Source organism: Tauraco erythrolophus, chromosome 8 (assembly GCF_009769465.1).
Source record: "Tauraco erythrolophus isolate bTauEry1 chromosome 8, bTauEry1.pri, whole genome shotgun sequence".
In the NCBI taxonomy this organism is placed as follows: Eukaryota; Metazoa; Chordata; class Aves; order Musophagiformes; family Musophagidae; genus Tauraco; species Tauraco erythrolophus.
In genome coordinates, this window is record NC_141472.1 from 42600381 (window position 1) to 42617756 (window position 17376).

General features: G+C 40.0%; 1 protein-coding gene across 5 annotated transcripts in view; it reads left to right on the forward strand.

Moving 5' to 3' along the window:
• The window catches only part of KIF5C (kinesin family member 5C), a 78042-nt gene that overhangs the window by 36115 nt on the left and 24551 nt on the right, over window positions 1-17376 (forward strand). For 4 of the 5 annotated variants that reach the window (XM_086615370.1, XM_086615373.1, XM_086615372.1 and 1 more), the window contains exons 4-12: window positions 663-767; window positions 3488-3536; window positions 4408-4463; window positions 5361-5448; window positions 6455-6579; window positions 8073-8177; window positions 8520-8668; window positions 13527-13675; window positions 16897-17072. In XM_086615370.1, coding sequence (XP_086471496.1) covers window positions 663-767; window positions 3488-3536; window positions 4408-4463; window positions 5361-5448; window positions 6455-6579; window positions 8073-8177; window positions 8520-8668; window positions 13527-13675; window positions 16897-17072 — 1002 coding nt within the window. The remainder of the gene's footprint in view (window positions 1-662; window positions 768-3487; window positions 3537-4407; window positions 4464-5360; window positions 5449-6454; window positions 6580-8072; window positions 8178-8519; window positions 8669-13526; window positions 13676-16896; window positions 17073-17376) is intronic. The other variant, XM_086615374.1, reaches the window with a different exon arrangement.

The following is a 17376-nucleotide window of genomic DNA, read 5'->3' on the forward strand; positions in this document are numbered from 1 at the left end:
AGTTCTCTGGCAATTGGCCCAGCAAGCTCGAACCAGAATATATTCCTCTAATCCCCAAATCCCCGCAACCCAGATTTCCCTTTAGCTTTCTAGCATAGTGGTGAAAGAGAAACAAAATGCTTTAATACTTCTTGTTTCTGACACGTTTCCAAATATCAGATTTAACTGGGAGAACTGGGCTGTGATTTGTGTGCTTGTTTGTCTTTATTCATCTATCTGGAGCAGGTTCCCCAGAGAAGCTGTGGCTGCCCCATCCCTGGAAGTGTTCAAGGCCAGGATGGATGAGGCTTTGGGCAACCTGGTGTAGTGGAGGGTGTCCCTGCCCATGGCAGGGGGTTGGAACTGGATGATCTTTGAGGTCCCTTCCAATCCAAACCATTCTGATCTTCAATTGGAGAGTGACAGCGTAAATAGTGGCAGGACAGCACACTTGGCAAATGGCAGGAGCTGACAAAACAAATAGGTGCTCCATCAGGTGAAGGGTGCTAACACGTCGAGTCGTTCCACCACCTCTTCTGTGCACTTATATCGAACAAATCCCCCCCAGAGCAGCAAACGTGTTCACAGGGGCCCACTGGAGGAAGGTGTGTTTGGAGAAGGCTTTCTCCTCTCCTGAGCCTGAGCAAGGCTTTCCAAGTTACAGTTGGCTTTTGTGTCCGCAGGGGAAGCTGCACGACCCTCAGCTCATGGGAATCATTCCAAGAATTGCACATGACATCTTTGATCACATCTATTCCATGGATGAAAACCTGGAGTTTCATATAAAGGTAAATGCGGAATGACGTGTTACATAACAGGTCGGATGGAAGGAGATGGAGCTGGATGGTAAATCTGCATTCATGCTGTTGTGCTACAGAATATTTCCTTTCTCCCTTTTATATCTCAACCTTCCCTCCCTGTTATTTCACTGAGGACATTTATTAGAAAGAATCCAATACAGTTACTAGCCTTTGGTAGGAATTTGTTCTGAGTGAGTTTTCAGCTCAGGTTTGCTAGTCCGTGGATTGCCTTGTCCTTCACTGCAGCTGATAGTCAGCCAACGTGGTAAGAAGGAACCCACGTGTTTCACTGCAGCTTCTCCAAAGGCTGTACCTTTGGAGTACCACTAGTTATGACCATAAGTACCATTGTTCTGCATGACACTTGAGAGAATGCTGACATATTGTTCCAACTCAAGGATATAAACAGTCCCCCATAATATGTGAGGTTGAAATCAAGGAAAGATGGCTTTGGACAATTTATGGGAGGATGTTTAGAAGTAATTTTTAGCTTAAAGGCTTATGTATGGGTTCCTTAAGATAGTTCAAATCCTCTTGATTTGAACAGCTACTTTGTTTTTCCATGTCCTTATCTTGATTCCAGCCATATGATCATTCAAATTGGGTGACCTTTAACTCCTACTGTTCATCTGGTCTCCTGGGGGGCTCTCAGCCATGGGGGCATTGGTCTGTCTGGCAGGGGGAGTCAGGGTACAGTTTTCTTCTAAGTGGAGATCGGTAAATTTACCCTATGGATTGCAGGAAAAGTGGATAAATCTCTTTGTGATCCTTCCCCTAAAACACACAAAATACACCTGGGTGACTTCAGTAAAGTTGAGTAGCTGAGCACAGATAGAGCGTGGAAACACTGTCCCTTCTGCTGTGACCTGGTGATGCTCTCTGAGAACAGAGCTCTCCTCCTCTGTTCCTCTTGTACCTGGAAGTTGGAGATGAGTGACTTCTTAGTGCCTCTTGTATTAAAGCCCTTGAACTACTTCTGGGGTATATATATTTTTTTTTTTTTTCCCCAAAAAATCTAGCAGAGTACCTCTGAAGAAGTTATTAATCTCCTGGAGGGACCAGGTCATTTTATATTGAGAGCCTTCTCAGCAACGTCTGCTTGTGGGCATGCTCATGAAGTACAGACAGAAGCAGCAAACACACAAAGTACAAATAAACAATCTAACTATTTTAATATATAAAAAAATAATATTTTAGTTGTAAAACATTGAGCTCTGTAAGAAGAAACACCTCTGAATTTTCCTAGAAATGGCTTCCACAGGAGTGACACTGGTTTCTTTTCATCATCTGTAAAGCTCTCCTGGGGCTATTGCTATTGTACGTGATAGCACTTGGATACCAACAGATGGGAACCCCCTTCGTACAAGACGTAGTGAATTCCTGTCCCAGCAGAGGATTATCACTTTATAAATGATGTTCTGCCAGCGCTGAATTGTCTCAGTGGTTTCCTGTCGTAGTTGACGTTTATGAATATCTTAACAGAAAACTGCCTAAATAGCAATGAATGAGTGAGTGATTGTACAAGGAGCTGTCATTGAGAGAAATGCATCTTCTGTCACTGGGAGCAGGAATTTAACCAAACTGTCACACTCTTTTAATAGCTGAGCCAGCGTTGAAAATTAATGTCCTTTTTTTTTTTTTTTCTGCCTTTCCCTCTTTAATAGAGACCCGTTTAGGAACAGGGAGGGGAACTTGGTATCTCCTGTGTGTGTTGGTCCTCAGCAGGGTGTTACTAGGATAACATAAAGCACATGAGATTAGTCGGGGTGAGCCAGGCTGATGAAGTGAGCTGGTCCAGAGGATGGCTTTAAGAGGGACACAGGTGAAGTAAATGCACAAAAGCAAAATATAGCTGTATTTAATAGCAGCTGGCACGTAGGAAGATCAGCTCATCAGGCTAAAAAGATAGATATAATTTATTTTTCGCATGAGAGAAAATGATACTTTACTAAATAGGTAGAGGTTACTGATATCCAGAATGTAGCCATCTAGCGTTCTAGCTAAATAATCCCTGGATAAAGATTATTTAGGGTGTGGTTACACACTACCCCCCTAACACATTTCTATTTGCTTCTGTGAGTCAAATACCCTTTTATTTAGAGAGTTATTCATTCTCCCTTGCCTTAATCTTTTTTTTCTTTTTTTGAGAACAATTATCCGTCTCCATTACAGAAAAGCTCATTTTCAGTTTCTTCTTTGATTCTTGATTCAAGACAGAACTTCTAGCTCTGCTTCATTTAGAAGTTTAATTTAATCTGTATCTTGTTTAGGTTTATGTAACTTGGATGTTTAACCACTGAAGGTGCTGTCAACTTTTGTGCTAGTGAATATCGATATGCCTCTTACCACTGCCAAAATTTACCCTCCTTGTGATGCAGCTGTACTGATGGTAGCCGAATCGATTTGATTCTGTTCCATATTTTGGTCAATTTTGCATATGTAAAGAAAAAAGACACAGATAAGATTTGTCTGAATTTTTTTTTTTTGTACACTTCCTGATGAATCATTGATACATGGAGAAAGATCAATGACTTGTAAATCATTCAAAATACAAGTCTGTTCACATGAAAGATGTAATTCAAGCTATGTGGGAGGTGGGTTTTGTTTGTAGTTTGGTGCTTTTTATTTTGACAGATATGGAAATTTAGGTACGGAGGTTTTTAAATCACCAGAGCTTAAATCTGTAATGTTTATGATTACTTAATTAGGTTTCCTACTTTGAGATATATTTGGACAAAATAAGGGACCTACTTGATGGTGAGTTCTGCGTTTCTTATGTGACTTATGTTTTTTGGCTTGGTACAGTGCTTTGAATCAATGCTTATGGGGAAACAGTTAGTGCCTTTGAGAGTAATTTAAATTTAAGCCGTATGACTGGGTTTGTGAAAGAGAATTTTGCAGTTTGAGTCATCTGATCTCTGACTCTTGCACACCTACCTCTGCAGTGCTACATAGCTTGATTGTAAATCAATAAGTACAGAGAATTTTACAGCTTTCAAGGCATGTCTGAGCCTCCTTGGCCATGTATATTCTTAAAGTCAGACTGTAATTTTAAAATATATGTAGTATTTTGTTGATTTTTTTTTTTTGGTTAAATTTAGAATACGTTCAGTTCAAGTTATTCCTTGCTTTGCTTCTGTTAGGTAGAGTTTTTTGAGAGTTATCTCTGTCTCTCTTACATTTTGTGTCTCTGTAAATGCATCCTGTATTTTAATGAAAATAGCATCCAAATTGTGCACGGCGAATCAGTTTGAAGATACAGAAACGTGTGCTAATAGTCAACAAGAACATGTATTTGAGCTTCTTTGAATTCTAATTAGTTCTTCTGTTTCTTTTGAAATTTTTGCTGCTTTTGCAAAATCCAAATTGGTCTGTGTTTATTTTATTAACCCAAGCAATAAACAAAAGCTCTTGTGCCATAAAGTTAACTTTCAAGAAACAGGTACAAGATTTATAGGACAAGAAATGAGTTTTACATCACAGAAATTGAGGTAGTTAATGAGGAGTGGGAAGCGACTACAATCCTCGTTTACAAATTCAGTACATTCACAGCATTTGTCTGTCGTGCCTATAGCTGACACATTATTTCCCGTGGAGTATTCCTAATGATCTCCATCTTTCTTTCCAGTGTCAAAGACAAACCTTGCTGTACATGAAGATAAAAACAGAGTCCCATATGTTAAGGTACAGGGAGCGTTTGATGCTTGTTTTTTTATTCTTTCTCACATATGCATTGATTTACTCATTTCCATGTGTATCCCAGTGCGTTTGCTGAGATGATTCAACTCATGTTCAGAGTCTTGAATGTTCAAGTAGTGTTGGTCTCTGGATTTAAACAGTTTCCTGAAATATTAATGGGCTTGAACGATGTTTGCTTTATTTTCCTGACGTTAAACATTTACATTTTGTTAGTACGGTGTTAAATTTGAAGTATTCCTATTCTCATTTCATGTCAGATACGAAAGAGAACATCTTGAAGAATTTTGTTCTTTAATATTTTGTGGCATAGATGCTGTAATCTCACAATATTTTAGTACAGATTTGTTGGGTTAAGGATTTGTTTTAGGACTTCCTGGGCCCTCACTTAAATGGAATATACTTCTAATGAACATATGTGAGCCTTAAGAATATACACATCATATTGTTCTGTTTATTCTCATCCTGAGGAGGGCAAAAGAAAGAATTGATATTATTCCTTCAGTTGTATTGCATTAAGGCAGAGAACAAGGACTATGCATCTTGTCTTGTAGTTTGGGAGACAAAAACTAATTTGGGTGTGTAATCTAACCCAGATTAGCAACAGGAATATACGCCATATCATTCCAGGTGTACTAAGTACAGCGACTCTCTCCTGCTGCGTGTTTGAATTTGACCAAGTCTTTAATCTTGGGAAAGAAAATTGTCTCTCCTCCTGCAAGTCATGCAAAGGCATGTTTTGGTCCTTTGCCTTGCACAGATCTCGTTGGATGTTGATAGTTCTTCTAATTATTGTGTTCATCACTGCTAAATATTCTTCCTGACGGCATTGGGAGTACTGGGACACTTCCTAAACTTTTCTGCTTTCAACTTGCGTATTTCTAGGGTTGTACAGAAAGATTTGTATCTAGTCCTGAAGAAGTTTTGGATGTCATTGATGAAGGGAAAGCTAACCGTCATGTAGCCGTTACAAGTGAGTGTTCTGTGGAGGCTTTTCTGGCTATAAAGTGTGGGTGATTGTAGCTTCCTAGCGATGCGTTGGTTCTTCGTGTTTGCAAAGTACTTGGAGTTACTTACGTGAACGATGTAACGATGCACAAATTATCACACTTTAAAATTAATAGAGCTGTATTTTTATTACCACTTCACTGTGTACAGAAACCTTTATTGACTTTCAGCTTTGAGAACTCCTACGTTTAATACATGGCATTATGCGGTATTGTTATATAAAATGTCAAAATATGTGTTGTCACACATGTTATAGATATTTTGAAATTATGTGTAACTGAAATTATTTATGTACGTTCTTCTTTGTGCTACAGCTCCAAAACTTGGAGCAACTGACTGGTCAAATGGCAGGCAAAGACTGCAGAGGAATTATCAGACTCTGCCTGTTTCTCTCTTGCAAGTTATCAGAGTGAAGCAGTGACTTGGATCGAGTTCCGATGATGGCAAAGCAAACAGATCTTCCTGAATTTAAAAACATAATAATTGCTTCAGCTTGTGCCAAGTTTATTGACAGTCTGTTGCATGCAGCCTACTAGCATTATCGTGATAAAAAGGGCTGTTTCCCAGTTTATACTGTAAGGTGTCTTTGATCCAAGCAGTGAACTTGATAGAACCTCAGCTTGCAACTAAAATCTTGGTGGTAGGGTGGATTTTTGGGTATGGGATTTTTTGGATGTTGGTTATTTTTTTTAAAATATTATTTTATTTTTTATGATGGACGGGGTAACTTCTTTCTCTTCCATGTCACTACCTTCCTTCTTTGGTAAATACTGTATTGCTTTAGCTTTCCCATGCCTTTCTCATCAGACTAATAGAAATATATTCTTTTTTTTCTGAGTAATGTTTCCTCCCATTGTTTCTGATATTCTCTTTAACAAAAAATAGCCATTGGGTAGTTCTGATGAAATATAATTTGTTGTTAGGTTTTAAAGTCACTTAGACAAAACCTTTGAAATGTGATTCCTCTGCAGATATGAATGAACACAGCTCTAGGAGCCACAGTATTTTCCTCATTAATATTAAGCAAGAGAATGTGGAAACTGAGAAGAAACTCAGTGGAAAGCTTTACCTAGTAGATTTGGCTGGAAGCGAGAAGGTAATCTTTCCTTTTTCCGAAACTGCTGAATGATCCTGGTGGGATCACTAAACTGACTGTGTGAATGTGTGGCAGTGCAAAACTAAGCTAGGTCTTGCAGAAGTCTTATCTTAGGTTATTGTTAGTATAGCAGTCTTGTCTTTTTTTTTTTTTTTTTAATGTGGGATGGAGAAAAGGAGCAGATCAGAACCGTTATGTGAAATGCAAAACTCAAAAATCTGCAATATGTCTTCATTTATAATGAAGTGAATTGAACCAGTGTACTTTTATATAGCTGCGCATTTAGTTATGGATATTTGAAGAAAGTAATGTAATTTTTATGTAATTTGTCAAATTAGACAGCTGTTTTAATTTGCTTATATTCAGACATGTCCTATTTCTAGGTTTTCTGTAATTATTTCACATGTCAGATCAATGAAATAACAGTGGTTAATGCAGTTATACAGCTGCAGTCTATTTGAAGCTCCCTGAATGACTCTTAATTGTGGTGACTATTTCTGCTTTCCAATATAGAAAAATACTAACCAGAAAAGAACTTTTATCTATTTACCAAAAGAGTAATGGTCCAGAATGGTACTGCAGTGGAAAAATGTCATTGTTTCCCAGTTCTCATTCTAACATCTTCTGGAGTGTTCAAAGTTGTTTAATTGTACATGAAATAAGTAAATTATAAACCTTGTCATTTCACAGTGCTGTAGAATTCTTTATTCAGGCTGGATCCTTAGTAACTACTGTGCATGTCAAAATAATTACCCATGATGAAGCAATGTCTTTCACTGTGGTGGAAGAATTCTATTTCTTTCTGAAAATAAGAAGTAAAATATGAGATTTTGTTTGATAGACTGCACAGCTTTCAGTTTGCTCATTGAGACACATGAGTTGATAACCTGTTGGTACAATGTGGAAGCCATCCATCAGAGTAATTAATCAGGTTAATTTCTATTATGGCATATAATACTAAATATTAAATTAAAAACTCTTAGTGGTGTTTAGAAAATGAGTGCCTGGGCAGGCTCTACTCTGCTCTGAAAGCTACACTTTTGTGATTCATTCTGTTTGTCTGGACATTGTACAGAAAACCTGAAGTAAGTTTTTCCTGGGTAGATTGTCTTCTTAAAAGATAATTTTATGTTTCCTTTTATGTCATATAGCATTCATTTTTAGTGGAAAGCACAGATATTGTAGTTTTAATGTAGAGAAAAATAAATAGCTTTATCCTACATTTCTGGGCCCTCCCCTGCCCACCCCACCCCCCCCAAAAAAAAAGAGGAAAAGATTATAAAACTGTTTTGCTGTCTAAAGGAGTGCTGGTCCACTTTTGTTAGTGGCTGGCTTCCACTAACAAAAAATTCTCCTCCTTCCCTGCAGAGGATAAGCTTGCTTTGTTTTTCTTCCAAGAGCATCTTTAACTGTTGCAGTATCTGCATCGTAGCTGTATTTGTACAGACACTTGCTGATCGCTGAGCCTGACTGTTGCCTGCTCTCTTTGGTAGGTCAGCAAAACTGGAGCGGAGGGCGCTGTTCTTGATGAAGCTAAAAATATCAATAAGTCTTTGTCTGCTCTAGGCAATGTGATATCTGCCTTGGCAGAAGGAACTGTAAGTAATCCTGTTTTGTGTTGTTGAAGAATGGCTTTTTATCCATCTGTTTCTTTGCCATGCATGTAAAAAAAATAAGCTAACATTTCAATTCAGAGAGAAGAAAATACTAGCTTTCCAACCACAAACCTCTGACACTTTTGCTGTTCTACTAATGATAAGAAACTAATTCTCAGTGATTTCACTTGAGTGGTTATCCAATCTGAGCATAATCAAAACAATTACTCTTTAGATTGTATGCTTCAAATCCATTAAACTCGTCATTGTTGACTCATGTTCTCTCTCATCACAATATCAGTATTTAAAAAAGTCCTTCTCGTCTCTTACTTGTATTTGGATTAGAAAACCCATGTTCCATACCGAGACAGCAAAATGACCCGAATACTTCAGGATTCCCTTGGTGGGAACTGCAGAACCACCATCGTGATATGCTGTTCTCCTTCTGTCTTCAACGAAGCAGAAACAAAGTCGACCCTGATGTTCGGGCAGCGGTGAGTCCCACTGGGCTTTAGGCTTGAGCACTTAGAATCACAGAATCATAGAATGGTTTGGGTTGGAAGGGACCTTAAAGATCATCTAGTTCCAACCCCCCTGCCATGGGCAGGGAAACCCTCCGCTACACCAGGTTGCCCAAAGCCCCATCCAACCTGGCCTTGAACACTGCCAGGGATGGGGCAGCCACAGCTTCTCTGGGCAACCTGTTCCACTGCCTCACCACCCTCAGAGTGAAAAATTTCTTCCTTATATCCAATCTAAATCTCCCCTCTTTCAGTTTAAAGCCATTGCCCCTTGTCCTATCACTACACGCCCTTGTCCAAAGTCCCCCTCCAGCTTTCCTGTAGGCCCCCTTTAGGTACTGGAAGGCTGCAATAAGATCACCCTGGAGCCTTCTCTTCTGCAGGCTGAATAGCCCCAACTCTCTCAGCCTGTCTTCATAGCAGAGGTGCTCCAGCCCTCTGATCATCTTCATGGCCCTCCTCTGGACTCGTTCCAGTAGCTCTATGTCCTTCTTGTGTTGGGGACTCCAGAGCTGAACACAGTATTCCAGGTGGGGTCTCACGAGAGCTGAGTAGAGGGGCAGAATCACTTCCCTTGACCTGCTGGCCACGCTCCTTTTGATACAGCCCAGGATTCCACTTCCACGCATTCCGAGCCAGCTGTGCCGAGGGGAGCGAGATGAGTAGGCGTTACAAAATATGGAGGTTATGGTTTCTGGAGTTGTTCAAAAATAGTACTGGAGAACTTGAGAAAACTGTCTCTTTATTCCCTGCGGTACTAGAAAAATAAATGTTAATTTTGGCCAGCAGCTGCACTACTTAGAAGCTCTGATAATTTTTCCTGCAGAAAGTATGAAGAGTTATAGTAGTTCTTTGACATTTTATGGAGAAGATAATGACATTGGGCAGTTTTCTGTTGGCTAACTCAGAGGAAAACGTTTGGTTTTGCTTTATCTGATACTGCTCTTGACACTTTTAAGATGTGTCTTCCTGAATGGCATCTCAGAGATTATTGCTAGGGTTGTAAAAAATATTTTTTTAACGGTTAATAAAAATGAAGGATGTGGACCCAGTGCACTATTGACAACTTCGATAGATCACTATGATAGCTCACAGGCATTTTTGTACATTTGAAGGATGTTAACAATTTAGGGACAAGTCTTCAGAAACAGGCAAGGATAAAATAAGCGTGGAAGTATTCAGAAAGAAAATTTCTCTTCCATATGTGTTCTTTGGTAATAGTCACATGAAATGCATTTGGAAAACTTGCAAAAATAAGTCAGGCTCATTATGTAATTACTGCTTTTGTTGTAACTGAGGAGAACTCTGATACTTTGGAAAATTACTCATCTTGTTTTATTTGTGTAATAGCAGAAAGAAAAAACACTAGCAAGTTATGATTGTTTGAAATAGAATTTATTTAAGAATTTGTGCAATACAGTAAGTTTTGTCTGCCAGGAAATAAGTTGTTTTCCACTATACGTAATTTTTGCATTGAAGCCCACACTGTTAAGAAGCATTTTATATTGGAAAGTAAAATAATGTATTCAGAATTGATCTGACAGTCTTCTGTTAGTTCATTGCCCCACTTTTATCCTTTAATGTGAGCTTTCCTTAGGTTTCAGTGAGGAAGACGATGCCTTTAGCGTACCGATGTAAGAGTAGGTAGCGGTGCAGGACGGGCAGGTGGGTGCAGCCCCCTGGAGTGGGGCGTTGTGGACGAGGGCAGGTTAAGGCTCTCCCTCTGGCACTGCCAGAACAGAATTGTCATCTGCTGCTGGGATTTGTGGAAGGTGGGGAGGGACCCACGTGCTGCAAGCTTTTTAAAGCCCCAATTCCTCTGATCTCCGCTTCCCGTAGCGTGTCCTTCCTTCGCTGCCGAGCTATAAGCTACTCACTTAAATAACAGTGTGCAGGGAAAACTCCCCAAAGGAAACTTCACAGGACGCTGCAGTAAGTTTTTATGGAAAAGGACTATAAAAGGAGGAAGTGGTCATTAACATAATCGAGTTAAGAGTTGCTATGCAGTTTCAATTCACCGTGGTATGATGAACGTAAGTTTAAGTTATTGAAGATGTAAGCTTCTGCTGAAATTGGGTATATTATAACGTCACTGACATTTTGAGTAAATGCAAATATCAGGGTGCAGTAATTAAATAAAGAGTGTTAAAAACCCTGAAGTATAATGAGTTGCACATTTTTTTGTTGATGGTAAAAGTTTACACGTTTTGATAGTTCACAGTTTAAACCTCCCCACGTATGATTTTCTGACTGCAGGTGATTTCAGACGAGTGTGAATCTTGCATCTCTGTAGAGCAGAAGAAGAGTGGTCCCAAAGTTCCTGCTAATTCATTTTGGATAAGGCTCCAGGGCAGTAAAGCAACCAAAGGGACATTTAATTTTAAATAGATGAGTAGGTACTGTGTTAGGTCTGAGTCCACTCACTGTTACGCTGAACTCTCTGTCTGCAGGTGTGGTTTGAACCAAAAAGAAATGTAAGCAGAAAAACTTTTTCTAAATTATTTTATTTTTTAAAACGAGATTAAAAGAGGTTTACTTTTGCTCTGTAATGTGCAACAGTGCTCCGGGATCCCTGGGAAGTTGTGTGCCTGGGTATGTCAGGAACTGTATGTAGAGGAATTCAAGTTTCCATGTTATTGCAGTTTACGTTTCTCTTGGTTTCATTTGTCTTTTCAGTAATTGGTAAAACTTGCCTTTCTGTTTGGGGCAAAATAATTTTCAACCTGACTCTTCACATCCTGGGCAGCAGAGCTTGGAGCGAGGTGACATGACTAACTCTTTTCTAGGAAGAGGAACATTTTTACGATATTCCTTACTGAGGACTAGGATGTCAGCTGAAAGAACTGGGAAGATAGCTCAATACTTTGTGAGAGTGCTTGGCTGGGGTTTATTGGAGGGGTTTTGTTTGTTTGCTTACAAGCTGTAGAATTGGGCTGAAATAAGAACGGGAATACAAGTGGGAGGACTGGTGGTGCACTAGACCTGCAGAGCAGCACACATACCATACATACACAGTGTTATTTGTGAGCATTTTGGATAGGAATATTGCTGTCTACAGGAAGTGGTTTCTTTTACAGGCTCTTTGGTTGTGGTGTTTCATTTTTCTGATGTGACAGCATTAAGGGCCTGAATAACATTAAAGGGAAGGTGTATGAGTCATGGGTGATTACTGGTTCCTCCATCTTTCCTAGCAAGGAAGAATTGTATCACCATTAAAATAAGTGTTAGGAGTAAAATTAATCTTCACAAGCCCACTTGCACCCATCAACACGTGCATGTGCTCCTCTCTTAGTAGTGAGTCACTTTCTTCTCTTTCTGCTCCATCTTTCTTATGTTTTTATATTGGTTTTAATTTTAGTTGCTATTAAGTACATCATCCATCATTGGGGTAACACGGTCGATAAACTTTACGATATGATGTATTTTTCCCCAGTGCAGTTAAAGGAGTGGAAACTTCAGCCATGCTTTTGGCAGAGACAGTATGTAAAAGCTAGCCCTTAGACGTCTGCATGTTTTAAAAGTATGGGGTTATTTAAAATTGTTTCTAAGGTAATAAAACTCCTGCTTGCCACATAGTGCAAATCACTGGAGCGCAGTTTGGAGTCCGAGGGCACAGGTATGGGAGTGTTTTCTTGCTGACAAAACAAAGTTTCAGGATTTTTAGTGACTGGCCACGTTTAAAGGATGTTTTAGCATCGTTAAGTGGGAGCTGTGAAGAAAATAATGAAGATCTTGTGCCCTCCCCAAAAGAGACTTGGCCAGTGCATCTATAGCTGATTCCTAGGCGTACTTTCTTGTGTTGGCATTTCAGCCTGAGCTTTACAAACTGGTGGGAGGTTTGTCTCCTTTACTTACTCTCTATATTATCTGATACCACTGGAGTTATTTGGAGGGACTCGCTGTCCGAGCAGTGAAGGGCAAAGATCCAAAGCATTCTTAATTCATAGTGATTTGTTTGTTTTTTCTTTTTAAATGTGGATTTGCTGGAGTAGGTGCTGTGCATTTTTTTCTGCTTGCTTTGCATTTTTGCAGACTGTTAGTGCGATTGTTTAGGTTCAGTTGGAGCTAAGCACTTTCACAGTAATAAAGTGGTGGTGGTTGTTGTTAGAAGGGTTTAAATTTTGTGGGTTTTTTTTGCCTAGAGAGGCAGTAACTCGTGAGCCTGCCTACAGTGGCATGGGCACAAGTTCAGGCTCCCTTCCCACTGAGAGCCTTCCTCAGTCCAGCAGTAACCCAGTTACCTGGTGGTGACCAGCAGTTCTCCTCCTTCCACCCCCAAAAATGTGTTTGAAAGCACTGTTTGACTTTCAAGAAGGATAAGTTTCCATGTCTGCTTCACTGTGTTGACATCCTTCACGCTGCGATCCTTGAAATAGAGCTGAGTTTGGTTGGTGGAGTTTGAGGGATGGTTGTTGAGGGATGGACGAGCCTGTGGTCAAACACTGATGTTGGGTACTCTGCGGTGGGTCCTGGGAAGGAGAAGCTGTGAGGTGACAGCTTACCTAGCAGAACAATAATGACAAGATTTGATTTTGTCCTTAATCCAAGAACAATTTCCAGAGCTTTTCTTTTTGGAGGAATCCCAAGAGGCAGATCCATGCCTAACTGGTCACTAGCTGCTGGATTTTGATACAGAAAAATTTCTATTGAGGCTTCCAGGTAATAATGCTGCTGAGGGTTTGAGAGAAAATGGAATTGTGGCATCGCGCTTCAGAAAATAAACTGCAGATGTTTAGTGGATTCCCTTTGTGTTACGGAAAAGTTTCTCAATCCTTAGTGTTGCATTGAGATAAAAGTTGCAGAGCAACTGACACCTGGTTTTGCTGCGCAGAGCTAAGACGATTAAGAACACGGTCTCTGTGAATCTGGAGCTGACCGCGGAGGAGTGGAAGAAGAAGTACGAGAAGGAGAAGGACAAAAACAAGAGCCTAAAGAATGTTATCCAGCATCTAGAGCTGGAACTGAACAGGTGGAGAAACGGTACGTACCAGAAAAAGGGGAATGGGTACGTGTCTTTGTGTGTTTAAGTTACGTATGTTTAAATCTTGCCTTAAATCAAAAGTCATACTAATTCTGAGCTCACCATTCAGAGTCGTAGCTCATGCTTTGTAACAATAACTGAAAGGTGAAGAAGCGAAAACCTGGGAAACCAGCAGCCGTTTACGGAAGGTACCATTTTAAATGCCAAAACTGGCACGATAGCAGCTGTAGAGAATACAGGAAGACATCAATAATTTTTAATAGTGTTAGTAATTGTAATAAAGAAAAAGTAAAATGTCATTAAGTTGATTTTTTTTAAAAAGAACTCTGGTCCTCAGGCATGAGAATCACTTCCGTTACGCTTTAAGGTAACTAGATCTTGGGGATTTTTTTATAATTGAGTTTAACATTAGAATAATTAGTCCTTTAGTACAATGATTAGGAGTGTCGTTTGATGAGACTAATCACCACTTGTCTCCTTCTGTGGCTTCTAAGTGAAATTTATATTGAGAACAGCCAATTTTCTGTTTAGAAACATAGGGAATTGCAATTCAGGGTAGAAGATCAAGTGCAGGTTGGCAGTGGAGGAAGAATATTTCTATGCCTACATTCTCATTAAAGAATCATTATTTAATCTGAAATGTTGACAAATAATTTTAGCAAACCATCCTGGTTTTCATTTTCATTCCACATACTGAAAAAAAAAGCCCAAACAAAAAACTTGAACCCCAAACCAACCCCCCAAGAAGCAATAAACAAAAAAACCCACCCCCAAAAACCCAAACAAACCAACCCTGTGCCCGCTTGCACCCTGAAATCCCAACAAACTCCCAACACGCTTCTTTGGAGTCATTTTTATTTTCTAAATTCTTATTTTATTTTCTAAATTTCTTTGCTTGCCACCCAGGTCCTATGTGTTGATGCATCCAGCAGTTCAATAGTATGTAACTCTTGCAAACGTGAAGTACCTGAAGTGAGAACAAATCTGTGATTTAATGATTTGTCACAACTTGTCAAGCGCAGTCTAGTCTGGTTTTGAACATCCTGGATGAAACCACTACTTAAAAGATAATACCTGACCTCTATGGGTGCAAAAAATTGTTTCCTCTTTCAGCTCCCCGTGCTGCTTACTTGCCTTTCAGATGAGATCGTTACCTAATGATTGCGCTCCGTGTCTTTCTCCGGAGACTTCAGCTCAGGGAATATCTCCCTGATCAGTGCAGCACAATTGCTATGGAGACGGTCGGTCTGCTGGTGGTGTTGAGGAGTGCTGGGATTTATAACCCGCTCGTGCTCCGCGTGTGTCGCTTTGTGTTTGCTAAATGTGATGACTTGAATTTCCTTCCTGTTCTAGAAACGTTTTTTTTTAGAACCCCCCATATAGATCCTTTCTATATGCTGTGCAAACAAGCCTTCTAACACGCTGTCTTTATTGTTTTGTCTAAATATACACACCTCCTCTTACCCTCCATCTGTTCTGCTTTCCTCATTGGCCTTACCCAGCAATACAATCAATGCATTCCAAATGCTATTGATTTCTTGTCTGACCTTCAGAAATACCATTGTTTGGAAGGATATTCTGCCAAAGGAGGCTCTTGACAAATGGAAGTGCCACAGAAATTGCATCTTGAATAGGAAATGCAAGATAGATGCATAAATGTTCACTCGTTACATCTCATTCTATACATTTAGAAAATAATATAGAAAACAAAATTGGAGCAGAAAATGGGTGTGCACAGTTCTCACTGAAGCAGGATTTCAGCAGCCGTCTATCCAAGTGCACAGTTTGGTCTGTGCTGTACAGGTAGGAGGATGTTCTCATCCAAGCATCTCTATCAAATGTAGGCTCCCCTCGTCCTTTCACCTGTGCCAGTCTGCCATGCAAAGCTTCTGAGTTAAGGGAAATACCACAATGAAATGAAAACCTAAAGATTCATTTTAGGAGGCTCCTGATGGATTCTCCGCAACTGAGGATTGTTGCCGAGTGTGTGAGGTCCCACAGTCTGACCCGAGCCCACCTTTCCTAATCTGCTCTAGTGAAATGCAACAACAAAAAATCAATTTACATTTTTCCCATTAATAATATAAAATATCATCGAGCCATTAGCAAGAGGGAAAAAAATATTTTGAGTGTAGTACTTTTATAGAGGTTATGGTGCTTGACTTCTAGTTACTCTTTTTCATGCTTCAAGCTTGAAAAAATTATCTTCTCCATTAGTTGATGTGGTCTTTCATGCCCTATTTTGTTTTGCTTTGGGGCCTGAATTAGCTTGCCTTTTTTGTTTGTTGTTGTTTTTTTTATATATATATATTTGTCTTATTTCCTTGTTTCCCTGCCAATAAGATAAATAGCACCTACACAGTTTTGGCAAGAGGGAGTTGCAAGTAAAGCTTTAGGGAACTGAAATATTGTAGTTTTCCATAGAAAAGGAAAAAAACCTGTTTGTGCAGAAGTGTTGAATGCCACCTTCCTGCACCTCCAGCAACTTGCAGAGTCTCTCACCAGACTGTAATGAAAGTAGATTCAATTTCTGGCATGAGCACCTTGCTTGTCCCTCTTCACTGAACTGCAGCGGCCTCGTAATTGCAATGCACCGATGTTACTGAAGAAAATATTCCTGGGAGAAAATTATTTTGAAAGAAAACGTGTAGGGAGAACATCCTATCTGGTATGCATAGACAACATCTGAGAACTGGTCTGCGCTCTTTAATTTTAGATGGGACAAGGCAGAAGGTGAATGTCGTTTTAAATGCAACTGTCTTGCTTGTTGTCCTGATGCTCTAGGAGTTCATTATGGGGGAGGGAGAGTTGATAAGGCAGTTGGAAATCCAGAGAGGAAGAGACATTGAACTGCCAGTAGAATTTAGGCTGAAAATCAGATGGTTTTTCCTCCTTATTTACACTTCTGCTACTCCATGGAGCTAATCTCATCTATAGAGGGCCCGAGTGAAAAGGGAGCCAGGAGTTCAGTGCTTTTAACGGCAGCTGTTGGAACTGTTGCTACATTTTGCATGTGTGGAGGGTGAATGGCCATCCTTCCACGTCTCACTTGGCTTCTCATTTGTGTGTGTGTGCGTTGCCTGCCTTGCATAGCTGGATACATCCCTTCTTTCCTTTGTTGAGTCCCTCTTGGCAACTGCGAAGGACCATCCTAGGATGTCCATGGTTTTGGGCAACCCTCTATCTTTTATTGTAATGACCATGGATTATGTACCTACAGGAGAAGCTGTGCCTGAAGATGAACAGATCAGCGCGAAGGACCAGAAGAACCTGGAGCCTTGTGATAACACCCCAATTATTGACAACATCACACCGGTTGTTGCCAGCATCTCAACGGAGGAGAAGCAGAAGTATGATGAGGAGATTGCCAGTCTCTACAGACAGCTGGATGATAAGGTGTGAACGTTTGGTTTGACTCCGTTTGCTGGGTATAAATGGAAAACTAAGCCAAAATGGGTGGGTGTCTCTCTGAATTTCTTGAGCATCGTGAACTGGAAAACATCCCAATGTTCAAAACACTGTCACTGCATAAAACCAGATCTTGTCGTATCATGTCAGCTGTCTGCCTCTGTTCCTTCCGCAGATAGTGTTTGGGGACGTTCTCCATGAAATCGGAGCCATGTTTGCCCTTAATTTTAAGGGCTCAATACAGGCTTTTCAGCACTCCTTTTCTTCAGTGATTTTTGTAAAATGCCTCAGC